This window comes from Eurypyga helias, unplaced genomic scaffold (genome assembly GCF_000690775.1).
Source record: "Eurypyga helias isolate BGI_N326 unplaced genomic scaffold, ASM69077v1 scaffold28614, whole genome shotgun sequence".
NCBI lineage: Eukaryota > Metazoa > Chordata > Aves > Eurypygiformes > Eurypygidae > Eurypyga > Eurypyga helias.
The window spans coordinates 16,235-28,953 of NW_010247298.1; the positions used below are offsets into that span (position 1 = coordinate 16,235).

At 39.4% G+C, this 12,719-nt stretch overlaps 1 protein-coding gene across 1 annotated transcript in view; it reads left to right on the top strand.

The window, feature by feature from the left end:
* LOC104508925 (potassium channel subfamily K member 10-like) overlaps positions 1-10,548 on the top strand; it is a gene marked incomplete at both ends in the record, with an annotated part of 11,342 nt that extends 794 nt beyond the window's left edge. Inside the window, 2 exons of the mRNA XM_010150697.1 lie at positions 7,235-7,352; positions 10,388-10,548. Of these exons, the coding sequence (XP_010148999.1) occupies positions 7,235-7,352; positions 10,388-10,548 (279 nt within the window). The remainder of the gene's footprint in view (positions 1-7,234; positions 7,353-10,387) is intronic.
* Positions 10,549-12,719: the final 2,171 nt, after the last annotated feature.

A 12,719-nucleotide genomic window follows, 5' to 3' on the forward strand; every position in this document is an offset into this window, starting at 1 on the left:
GGTATTGTGCTGACGTGACTACACAGCTTTTGGATCAGGGCTGGCTTGGGTCACATCCTTCATCTGTCTGCAAAAGACAGGTGAAGCTGTTTGGTTGGCAGGGTGAATTCTGTTCAGGGATATTGGTTCAGATGTGGTTCACGCAGCAGTATTCCAGAGATCCGTATTTCCCTCAACTCCTTAGGTATAACGTGTGCTGGCTGATTAAAGGATTTTTAAAAAATAGTAAAAACAGGAAGTTTGTATTCTCTTGATGGGAATGTCACTATTAAAAGATACGCAAAATGCTTTCTTTTCTAGCAGAAAGCAGAATACATAATAGGTGCAACAAGTGAAACACCTCAACAAGATGGTAGACTCTGGCATACTGACTGCAGTACAAAGATTTGTAAATAGCCTCTATTCTCTGAGCTATGTAACAGCTTTAATTCTTTATTTTACACAATATATTTTCTTCTTTCGCCTTAGAAGTGGTGACACTAAAATAAAAAACAGGCATACTGTGTCATTACAAAGCAAATATTCTGAATAAATTTTAACATCTCCTGAGATTTCAGTGTGTCCTCAGGCATTACACTGGGTAACTGGAAATCATTTTGCAAAGGTAAATTAAATGGGTTTAGTAGCTTAGCATGTGAATGTCTTAAGGCCAAGTGATGTGAAATATTGGAACAGATTTGTCAATAAAGAACAAGTTCCTTTGGATTCTTCTGTATGTTTGAGGGTGAAGCTGGCTCCAGGGTTGTAGCTGGGTACGCTGATACACAAAACTCTGATTGTAACTGACTTGCAAAGAAGAGCAGTGAACCACTGCTCAAAGATAATGTCAGGGGGTTAACATTGTGCTTTCATGCCCTCAAGTCGATGATCTCAAAAGTGACATCTCCCTGGCTGGCACAATGCATTTCTACATTGCACCAAATGCTGCATCTGCCTTTACAGCCGTGATTTGAGACTGATGTGGCAACCTCTGTGGGTCTTGGCTGCTGTGCTCTGTGCAGTCAGCACATGGCTACTGCTAAGGGAGCTGATTATAATTAATGTTATTTGACTACATGAAGGCCTTCAGATGAACACAGATCCTACTCTCCAGAATGACTGTGTTGATTCACCTCTGTGCTTTGAGGAATATGGAAAAAAATAGAAAAAGAGAGACCTTAGAACTGGCTTGTATCTTTTCACTGTGGAGTTGGCTCTGGAAAAATTTTTAAGGAAAAGAGGAAAGGGGTGTCATGGCCTTTGCAAGGCTAATGATGTAAAAATATATCCCTTTGTCTAAATTTAAAATTTTAAAGGATTTTCCTTTGGAAAATCTATAAGGAAGTTGTATGGCACTGTATAAGGAAGCTGTTTAAATTTAGTGTGGATGAGATATCCTTTCCAACTTGATCTCAAATAACTCATGGCAAATATTAACACTGATAGCACAAATGTGAATTGCTGATCCCAGACACTGAATTTCTTTCACAGACTTCAGAAGCAATATAGTGATAAAAGCAGTGCAAATCCCTAAAAACAATTCAAAGTATTTTAGATTTGGATTTATCTCTTGGGTTTTGGTTCAGGTCTGTCTAATACTAACACAATGACAGATAATTTTTTACTTAACAATAGCAAGTATTTCATGATGCAGTCTATATTGTCGAAAGTCACCTCAAGTGGAAGTTCTTGACTGTACATTTTTAAAGCCCATTTCTGTCTCTGAAGGTACTTGTTGCAGTGAAGGAAGTTCGTTATTTAATGCTCAAGATCCTTATGTGAACTACAACTTGGCACAGTGGTGAATACCAGAATAGGAAAATGGCAAAATTGTGTGCTCTGTCTCAACACTTTTCAGTTTTCAGAGTGAGAGAGAAATCTAGTATGTGCTAGAAGACAATGAAACTTCAGGTGCTTCAAGTACATTTAACTGTATTGTACCCATTGGAACAAAAAGCTGAAGGCAGCAGGAGGACTCATGTGACTGGATGTACAGTTGAAAGGAAAAATAACGTTGGTAGTTACACCTGCTAACATGTTACAAACTTTTTTTTTGTTCTTATATGTCACAGAATAAGCTTATCAGCAGCTGTGGTCAAAAAGAAGTTATCTTTCCTTTGTAATAACACACACTTAAGAGTGTATAATGGGGAGGTTACGCTTCTCAGAAAGACCAGATGTGGCCTGTCATTAGGAGAGTCAGGCAGGACGACCATCAGTGTGTTTTGACAAAGTTATTCCTATGGATCTGATAAGGGTATTCATATTATGTTTCTCTGTAGCCTGTGTGCATTTTCTATGAGTAAAATCTTTTGTAATGAATGAGCCCTGCTTTCATAATGAGCCCTGCACAATGACGTAAGATGAAGTGGCTTGCTATTGCAAGAAGTTACTTAGGTTGTAGGCGGGCTGCTTTCTTCTTCCTTTTCCTTCAGGGTTTAATTTAGGAGTGTGAGCGATTATAATTCTATTAAGAAAAAATCACCTACCTGGGAATTAAGTTGTATTGTCAATGTCCACTAATGACTACAGCAACTCATTAGAGTTAGCCTGTAAGGTGAAAAGGAAGCAGAGGTGGAAATAAACCTGTCAGGCTTTCCTGACTAAATTATGTTAGTAAGAGTTCATATTTTGGATAGGCACTTTTGATTAGTGTTCTGAACTACTTTTGCCCTGAAGGTAAGCAAGAAAGGCAACAACCTGTAGAGTTGTTTCAGTTGTGAGCTGCTAGACAGGTTTGCTAGTGTCATAAGCTAGCTTGTCTTTTCAGGGTGTTCCCTTGTAAAATGAGGAGAACTTGGATGGTTTCATGTGCTAGAAGAAAGCTCTAGATGGAGGAGGAAGAAAAAAAAGATATTTTTAGTTAACTGTGGGGAAGACTTGCCTGTTGCTGAGAACAGGAAAAGGCTATTTGAACTGTGAAGAAAAACAGTGGTAAATATGTGATTATTGAACCTTCTACCTGTGCCTCTGGAGGTTGTCTTTTACGTGTCCCAACTTCTCTTCCTCCCCTGATCTTTATTTTACCTTATTGCCCCTCAAAGGATATGAAAAGAAGTTTTCAGGGAGCTAAGCCCTTTGGACTTAGGTCTCTGTGCATGTTCCTTGTTGAATGCTGTATGTTTGCCCTCAGACACAACAGTGCATGCACGACAGTCAAATCACTGTAAGTGTAGGCAGATCAGTATCTCACTGGTTGTCACCTAAAGACCTTTATGGGGTATGCAGAAATATTTAGTGGATGGGCCTTCAAATCTTATTACTTTTGATTCCACTTGAACCAAAATTGCTGGCCTTGTATCTTCAAAAATGCTGTTGTGGAAAAGTAAATAAATTGGAATATATAATGAGGATCTCTTAATTGCTTTATGAGGGGTGGTGAAATAAATAAAGAGGTAGGGATTACAAAGAAAAGTTATTAAGGAATTAGTCTTTAAAGGCTGCTTGCTAATAAGAAGCATCCTAATAATTGTAATAAGGAAACATCAGAGCATGAAAAACAATTGAAACAACTTTTTGTATGCTTGATAGGAATCTGCTTGGAAAAGAATTGTAGAGGGAGATAATCATTATTGGATTAGCATGATCTGTGGAGAGAAATTAATGGAACTAGAAAAAAGGACAAGAATTTTCTTATCAAATTCTATTCTTGGTTACACACAGGATACATCCTTTGAGTAGCTCAGCACTGAAGAAGGGTATTATGCTTGTCCTTGGAAAAGATTTGTCTTCTTCACACTGGGGATCTTACTGGAGAAATTAAAGAAATACGTACAAGTGAACCAGATAAAAGCCCTTCTTCCCAGAGAAACCAGAAGCAGTCTGTTTAGTTCCTGTCTTGAGCTGCACTACCTCTCAGCTATCTTGTTGCCTATGGGCGTAACTCTAGACTCTTTCTTGATATAATTGTATTAATTAGTGATCAAGTTTCCTAATACATTAGTGAAGGCTGGCATGTACCCACTCACGCACCAGGGAGGATCATTGAGGACTACCTGCCCCCCAGGGGACAGGGAGCTGGCCACTGTGGACCCCACCACTGCCAGCCAGGCAGCATGGCTGGCCCACGGCAGCCAAAGGCATCCCCCAGCCCAGGCTATCAGGCCTGGGGACGGGGATGGGCTGAGGCTGGGCTGGGATATCAGCCCACGGGTCAGGCCTCAGCTTGGTGGAGCCTGTGGCTGGTTGGGGCAGGGCTGTAAAGGGATGGAGCCTGACATGTGTGTGAGGTCACTGGCCAGGGACTGAGACAGTGAAACCAAAGTAGATTCTATTTAGTATAAGAATGTAATTGATTTTATCCATAGAGAAGGGTTACTATTTTAGTCTTATGTTGTCATGGGGGAAACTCTTGAGACCTGGTGAGACAGGCTAGTGTTCACTATACCTTTTTTTGGTCTTTGAGTCCTATATGTTAACAACTAGGCAGCCCAGGCTGGGTTCCTGCCTCATAGCCTTTGAATATTCCTGCCTGAATATCAGCAGGTTTCACAACTGGAAAACGGTTGTGAAATTTCATGGTCTGTGTGAACTGAGAGAGTCTTGCCAGTGATAGCGTCCTTGTTTGAATTTTGTTTCAGTCTTCATCTAGCAGGATACTTCTGTGTAGGTGGACTTGTGGTGGTGGGAGAAAGGCACCCTTTATTCATCACATGACCTGAAATTGCATATTTAAGTACTGCTAACTGCAGGGCTGCTCTCCTCTTAACTGCTCCCTTTCTATCCTCCATCGGTGTATGCAAAATACTATGTATTAAGATATAGCATGGGGATAGTTGGATATTTATACATTAATGATGTCAGTCAAGCTTTAAAGAAAAAATTAATTTGTTCTGGATGAGAAGGGAGTCTGAGAAAACTCAAAGCTACCTAAGGCAACGGGATGCTCCTTCATTTCAGGGGTTAGTGCTTGGTGCTAATAGACTTGCTAAACTGTGTAAACTCGAATGTGATTTAAGTGTTGTAATTAGCTCGCTGACATTCTCACACTCAAGGGGAAGGCAAGAGTCATTCCTTGGCAGAAGTAACAAGCCAGGGTAGCTGACAGTGTGTCATGGCCTATTTAAACAGGCAACCTGCCTGTTATGCTGATTTACGCTCTTCTGGGTAAACAAACAAATGATCTCTGCTTTCACACCACCTGCAATATGCCAGCAACTGGTAAACTTTGGTCCTGAACACTTTCTTTCTCTAGATCCCTGTTTCTGTTGGTATGGGCAAGTGCTGAGGAACCCTGGCTTTTTGCCCACATGAAAGGCAACCAGTCTAGTCTGGGGCTTGCTCATGTTGTAATTTCACAGTCAGCTTAGCCTGGCATGTGGCAGCTCCTCTGTTAAAAATTGCTGTGCTGTACTTTTCTCTTCAGATACACCTGGCCTCTGTTCTTGTCCATACGCCCCTTCTCCAGCTCCTTTCCCTTTGTGGGGCCATGTGAGGAATAACTGAAAACTGGGGAGCAGATTAGATGAAACTAGCCCAAGGAAAAAAATGTGGTAGAGGAACATTTGTGACAATTAAGTCAGTTGGAAATACAGGCAAAAAACAGTGAGGAAAAGTGCAAAATGGAAGTGGAAAAAAAGAAAAAAATGATAAATGATCCATCAGAGAGAAGAGGTGAATGAGGAGAAAAGTGTATCATGAAAGCTAGGGTTAGGAGAGGTGTTAAATGGATGTATTTAAAAGTCAGTCCTAAAAAGTCCAAGAGAATATGAGGTCATAGAGAAGATCAGGAGAAAGATCAGACATGAACAGATGAGAAGTGGGGTAATGGTAAAAAAGAATGGTTAACATTGTTGGGCTGTATAAAAAAGGTTGAAAAATCACAGTGACAATTCATAGATCATAAGTGAAAGAGAAAAGAGAAGTGGTGAAAGAAATGGAATAAGAAAGATCAAAACAAAGTTGTATTGATAGAAGAATGACAAAGACAGAGGATGTAAGAGGCAGCACTTTGCATCTCCTGTTGAGCCTGGCAAAATGTTCACTGAAATAACCAAGGCTAAAACCTGGTGGCAATATTTAGGAGAAGGAGGAAATACTGAGGTGTGAGAAGGGCAGTAGCATGAGTAGCCTGATCACATGAAGTGAGGTTGGAACAGAATGGGAGAAAGGTAAAGAGATGTAAATGGTAAGAGGCAGGAACAGAGAAGCTTGGTTCCTTTGCATTGGTTTTGTGGAAATTAATCTCAGTTGGGAACATTTGGGCAGGAGAGGTTTACTGAAACACAGTCATTTCAGTTGCTGTTCCAGAGTGAGGTCTGAATTTCTCTATGATGGTGAATAGATTGCATGAGATACACAGGCAACTAGAGAATATGTACCAAAAGGCATCTGAAATTTGAACCTAGAAGAATTCAGCTGAACATGCCAGATGATGATAAGAGATTTATTTCCATGCTTTGGAGGCTGATGTATTCAGCTCTCTCTTCCTTTGGACTATGGAGCTGCAATGAAAGGCAGATGTGTATGTCCCCATGATACAGTATGATGCATTTTTAGAAATTCCTGAGCAAACATTCAGCAGGCTGATGTGTCTGCCTTGTTTGATTCAGTGCTGTGTGAGACACAGGACAGTGACCTGGGAGCAGTACAGCTACATCAGCTTCTGTTCTGGATTCAGTTCATTCAAACACTAGCTGGGAGTGTCTATACCATGGTGTATTTTTGGACATGCGATTATGTCCAGTGTGGCAACTGGGAAGGCCTAGCTGATCACCAAGTTTAATGGTGTTTCCATAGCTATCCTATTTGTTCATTTCAGATGGGATGTATACATACTATTTTTTCTTTAGTTAGCATAAAATATAAATAACTTAATCAATTATTAATTGTCTGGGAATTAAAATCCTTGACTGACTAGCTTCAGTTGACTTCACAAACATTATTTGTATTTACGAGCCTTCTTGCTGCTTCTGACATCAGCTGTTCCCATCAGGGAATTTTTCCTTTGGCAGTTATTGCTACAAGAATGAAACTTACAGATCTCTTTGTGGTGTCGGTCCTGTACTTCTCAGTGGCTTTGTATCTTTTGTCATTTGTCTATGCATTGTTTCTTTCTTCCACCATAACAGCTATTTAGTTCAGTCATATATTCAGCATGTGTACAGTGGATGCTTCAATACTTTTAGCAGGTATTAAAAAATCTAAATCCAAGCTGTTCCCATGGTCCTAGAAATTTCTCTTTGGAGCCTATACTGACTTGCATAGGATGTGGTAAAGCATGCATAAGACTGATTAGTTGTCTCTTTCTTTGCAGCATGCTATTGATGCTGATAATGCAGGAGTCAGTCCCATAGGAAATTCCTCTAACAACAGCAGTCATTGGGACCTTGGAAGTGCCTTTTTCTTTGCTGGAACAGTCATCACAACAATAGGTATGTTTATTGGTTATCTTTTAAAATACATACTCACACTGAGACCTGGATAATGAAATAAATTTGAAGAAGGTAGATAACAAAGAAATGAAGTAGCTGAAACGTATTTCTCTCATTTCTCAGAAGGCATGTGTCTGGTATGTGTCAGGGGCATTGAGCCTCTGGGCGAATATCAGAAGCTGTTTACACAGTTAGGGTAGACTAACAATGCTGAACTGAAAACAACACTGATGTAGCTAAGGCTTTATAACCCTGTTCTTGATGTAGATGCAGTTGGTCTTAATTTTTACTAAAGATATCAAGAACTAATATGCAATAAAACAACTATTTTCTGGTTGTTGGGAATTTGGATTTTAATATTATAGATGAATTTACCCATGAGGGTAACTTTTGAAGGAATTCCATGAAAAAAACCAACATTTTTTTTACATTCTAGAGTTCATAGCCCTGAAATATTGACCCATTTCTCTGTATTGATGAAGGGTATACTGAACTGCTCCATTTACTTTTCTTGAACCATTAATTTTAGTAAGTTTGTTATTCTGGCCCTTATCATCTGTCCCCCCTATATATTGTGTGCATTGTATTTAGTCTCTAGGTTTCTGAATGCTCGCCTTAGATATGCTAAGGTTTTTATCCTTGCCTTTGTGAGACAGTTCATCTCCTGAAGATTGTTCAAGCAGCTGGGATTTCAGAAGATGGTCTGAGGGAAAAAAATTATAAGCTGGTAACAGTGATGATAAAGTTAATCTTCTGATAATTATGTAGTGGTTTTACAATTTTAAGCTTGATTTCAGTGCTGTCCTAGTTAGAGGTCAAGAGATCTCATTATTTGGAAATCACTGGCAAATTGTTGCTTTTTATTTACATTGCCTTTGGGTATTCTTCTGATTTCAATATTGGATAAAGTGCTTCTTCATATTACAACAGTGATCCATATCACACTGGTGACTGTATAGACCAATAATCTGACAAATACGTAACCCTTCAATGAAGTGTGAGAATCTGACTGAATTCTCCAATTTTTTATGCAGGTAATACAACAAAAAAAAATCCTGTGGCAATTGCAAGACTTGCTGTGGTGATCATGTCAAGCAGTGGAGTCTGTGCCTTAGCTCTACCTTTTCTTTGTTGTCAAAGTGAGGGTGAAAGAGGGATTGTACAGAGTGTGCTCCTCCCAGTGTTCCTCTATATACTAAGCTAGATTACCATGTATTTTTAACGGTAGCATAAAACCAGCGAGTGGCGAGAAAGAAAACATTTCTGAATCAAATGTAAGAAAACCCTCCTTTAACATTTGTTTACTCAATAGCACCAAGTGACAAGCTTTTACATTACGCATTAAAATAAATGCCACCATGTAGGCATAGTTTATGTAGGCATATTCATTGACATCTGCTATTTAAATAACCTATTGAAAAGAGCTTGGATTTTTGCCCATATTTGCTTTAAATTCTCCATGAATGAGATTTTTATAGGCTGCATAACGTCTATGTATTTTGTCTGGGCATGAAAATAATTTTCTGTTATCCACCAGAGCCCTTTTAGGGACTCCTTTAGGCAAACACTTAGCAGACTACCTGGTCAACCTCAGTCCACTGACCTGTGGAACCTGGATTTTCTTGGACTTTTAGGTGAAATGTGGGATCACAGATGCAACTGTGAAAAGGCCTGTGGGTTAAGGAGGAGGCAGTGTTGTGTGTCAGCATAGTCCTTTCACCATCCCATGACAGAGAGATATATCCAGTGCCAGTGACACAAACCTAACAGGTTGAGGATCTAGGAGCCCAGACCTAATTTTCAAGGACCAGGAGGAATTGCTGTATACAAAGCAGAGACTCTCAGACCTCCATCTCTGTGCTTCCACTTTATTTTATCAGTGATTTATGATTGTGTGATCATTTTTAATATGCAAATAATTATGTTTAGACAGAATACACATCTCTGTAATAAATCAATAAAGACACCAGATCTTGAAAAGGTGCAAGTAGTAGTGCCACATTTCTTGGTTTTTCTCTTTAACATTAACATTTTAACAGAAATAATATGGCTACTATAATATTGCTACTGTAATATAATAATGCTCTACATAGGTTTCTAAGCTTAAATTCACATGGGTGGTGTGGAGAAGGGAAGAATTGCCTGAACAAACTGTAGTCACTACATGTAGGTGGAGTGTTACCTTTCTGCCAGTATCAGATGTTCCAGAATTTTTTCTGGAGTTACAAGTCTGGGAATCAAAACCAAATGCGCCCAACATGCTTGGGCCAAAATTAGAGTTTTCACTCAGGTTATACAGCTGGATAATTATGTCTTGGTTGGAAACTGTCATCTTTTCAAGAGCCCCACGTTACCCTAACACAGAGTGGAAGGCAGGCGTGCATGTACCTTTATTACAGCATCAATAATAATTTTTAAATAAAAATGGAGTAGGGTCTTCAGAAGGAAGGCTTAAAAACTTCCCTGTTAAAAGCTATTAAAAAACCTCATGAAATACAAATATTAGGCTCTTTGTCAGTTGTCAGACTGAAAGGGGGACTGAACAAAGGTTCAAGGACAGATTTACTTACTGTGGGTATGGTTTGGAGGCCACAGTGTAACTAGTCAGTGTGATGAGGGGCTGAGGAAATTGTGAGCTAACCACTGAAAATGAGCCTTGTCAGGTGAATCACACTCCCATCAGGAAGTCATTGGCAGTCAAAGAGTAGCAGCAGTGTGCAGGCACCAGGCCAGCACATAGAGATATATGTGCCATAAGTCAAGATAGATCAATTAATCTTTGATTAATCAAACAACAACTTTAGATAGGACCTGAATCTATAAAAAATATGGGTGACTGAGGCTACAAGAAGAACTAATCACAGCGGGTAGCTTGCCTGGGAAATGACATCATGCCATGGAAAGTCTGTAAATAGGAATTACACGTGGAACAAACTTCCTCTGTGCCTGCAGGAACAGCAGGTTTCTAAACCCATTCATTTTTCTGAAAAGCCATGTATGAAGTCTGAGAGTCTGACAATTCTTTTTCTTCTCAGGGTATGGGAACATTGCCCCAAGTACTGTTGGAGGCAAGGTTTTCTGCATCTTGTATGCCATCTTTGGGATTCCACTGTTTGGCTTCTTGCTGGCTGGGATTGGAGACCAACTTGGAACCATCTTTGGGAAGAGTATCGCAAGGGTGGAAAAAGTTTTCCGAGTAAGTTCACTGTCAGCTTTTTGCTTCTGTTGTATAACTTGCTTTTAATTCTCTTGCTATTATCTGCAGTCCTTTTTACATGTTGGGCACCATGAAATATTTACATGTCTAGTTGAGATGATGCTTAATGTCCTTGGGGGCCTCTGTAGTCAGTGGAGAGGAACAGACTTCTCTAGATGGTGATGCAATTGTTATAGATCAGGCTCTGAATTTCCTTCTTGAGGCCAGCTCTGGGGAGTGTATCTCCTAAGCTAGGTTCCTTACAAGGACTGGTTGTAAAGCAGCCTTCAAAACACCACAGGTTGCTTTTGATATGTACATCTATTCACTGAAAGTAGAGAGAAGGTAGTGTAGCTTCTGGAGGAACAGGGACGCAGAGTAGGTCCTGACTGTATTACTAATAAAGCCTAAAAGGCTTGGAAGGCAGGGTTACTGGAGTGAATGTGGACTTGGGAAGAGAGATGGGTGAGTGCTGTTCTTTCTCTGCATTGGAGTAGATCTGCAGCTGCAAACACTGGCATAATGCCACTGACTGGAATTGCCTTCATGGTATTTACCTGCCCTGCCTACCGTGGATACATCCTACACTAGATTTCTGTGTAGATTTTCTCATACATAATTTCCCTTCATGTTGCCAGTACCCTCTGCTTTTGAGTCTGTAACACTGTAAGCAGTTCTTTCGTAAGCAGTGCCACAGATCTGGCAAATGCTCTTTTGCTAATTTGCCGATGGTTCACTTCAGGGATTCTCTCTTTGAAGCAAAACTTCTAGAAGTGACCTGTGTGATGCTTCCCTTGGAGGTGGTGTAACTGGAGGTAAGTTTTTCCAGGGACGGAGTGGATAAGAAGCTGTCCAAGCTGGTTAGTTTAACAGGCATCTATTTCTAAAACATTCCCACAGATGAGAGCAAATTACTTGCAACTGTTGAAGGGAAATAATTGAGTATTAGACTGGAGTATGAGCAATTTTCCTTTTAATTAAATTACTGTGAAGTGTCCCAGAGCAGTCGTAACGGAGTATCTCTCATACTCAATGTGGAAAAAGGTGACTAGTGATTATGGGTGAGTAAGCATGTACATGCCTGACTGGAGAACACTTGAAAATGGCCTACATTTTCATGAAATGAAAATAAGGTTATTGAAGGTTGGCTCAGGTTGGGCCTGCAAAACCAGAAGTAGTTAAGATCCCTAGTTTTGTTTGTTACCTAGCTTCTTATTATACCTGCTTCCTTTCAAAGGAATCTCTGAACCTTCCAGCCTGCTTCTGCCCAAGAAAATCTACCATCTCTTAAGTCATGATATGAATTGAGAGTCAGAAAATCTTTGGTTAATTGTCACCTGTAGTACTGGCTTTCTGGGTGATGTGGACAAGACCATTAAATTGTCAGCATGATAGTTTATGAATAAAATAACACATGCTCTACTTGAAGTATTTTAAGATTAGAGATGAATGCTGATACGAATGTTTCATACAGAATATAGCCCTTTGGCACATAATGGGAGTTCTTTTGGTATTCAAAGTACTCCTTTTTCTGGAGTAAATGCAGTTGCTTGTTGTTTATAACCATCTAAACTATTTCTTTTCCTCCTTGGTATTTTGTCAGCTTCCAAAGCAATTTAGAGATCTGTGGTCCCCTTGTTTAGCCAAGATTATGTTTATTCCTTTTATTTCGATTCTTATAAATCCATTGTAGCTGTTCTTTTGTGATTTGGTGGACAGAGTTATACATAAATTTCCTTCAATATTCCTAGAAATGAGGATCAGCTATTTGAAATATTCCTGATAAAGTTTAGAATTTACATGCATCTTGGTAATTAGTCTTAGTATCAGTGGTTTCACTTTATATGACTATTTACATAACATTTGACATTATATATTATCATTAATATATTACACATGATACATACTTTATATTGTTAGCTAATGCAGAATATAATAATAATTTTAGTAATTATCTAATTTATTATCACAAAGTGTTTACATTCTTAGGCTCCATAAATGTTTGGACCTAATTAGTGAATCTACAAGTGGAATAACAGTTCTTGATTTAACCCTGAGTAGTGAACAAAATTTAGCTCAATGTGTAACTCCTGTTTCTTACTTTGTCTCCATGATGAACTCAAATCTAGCATGTTTGTGGGTGTAAAGCGACCTGCAACAACCTTTAAAGA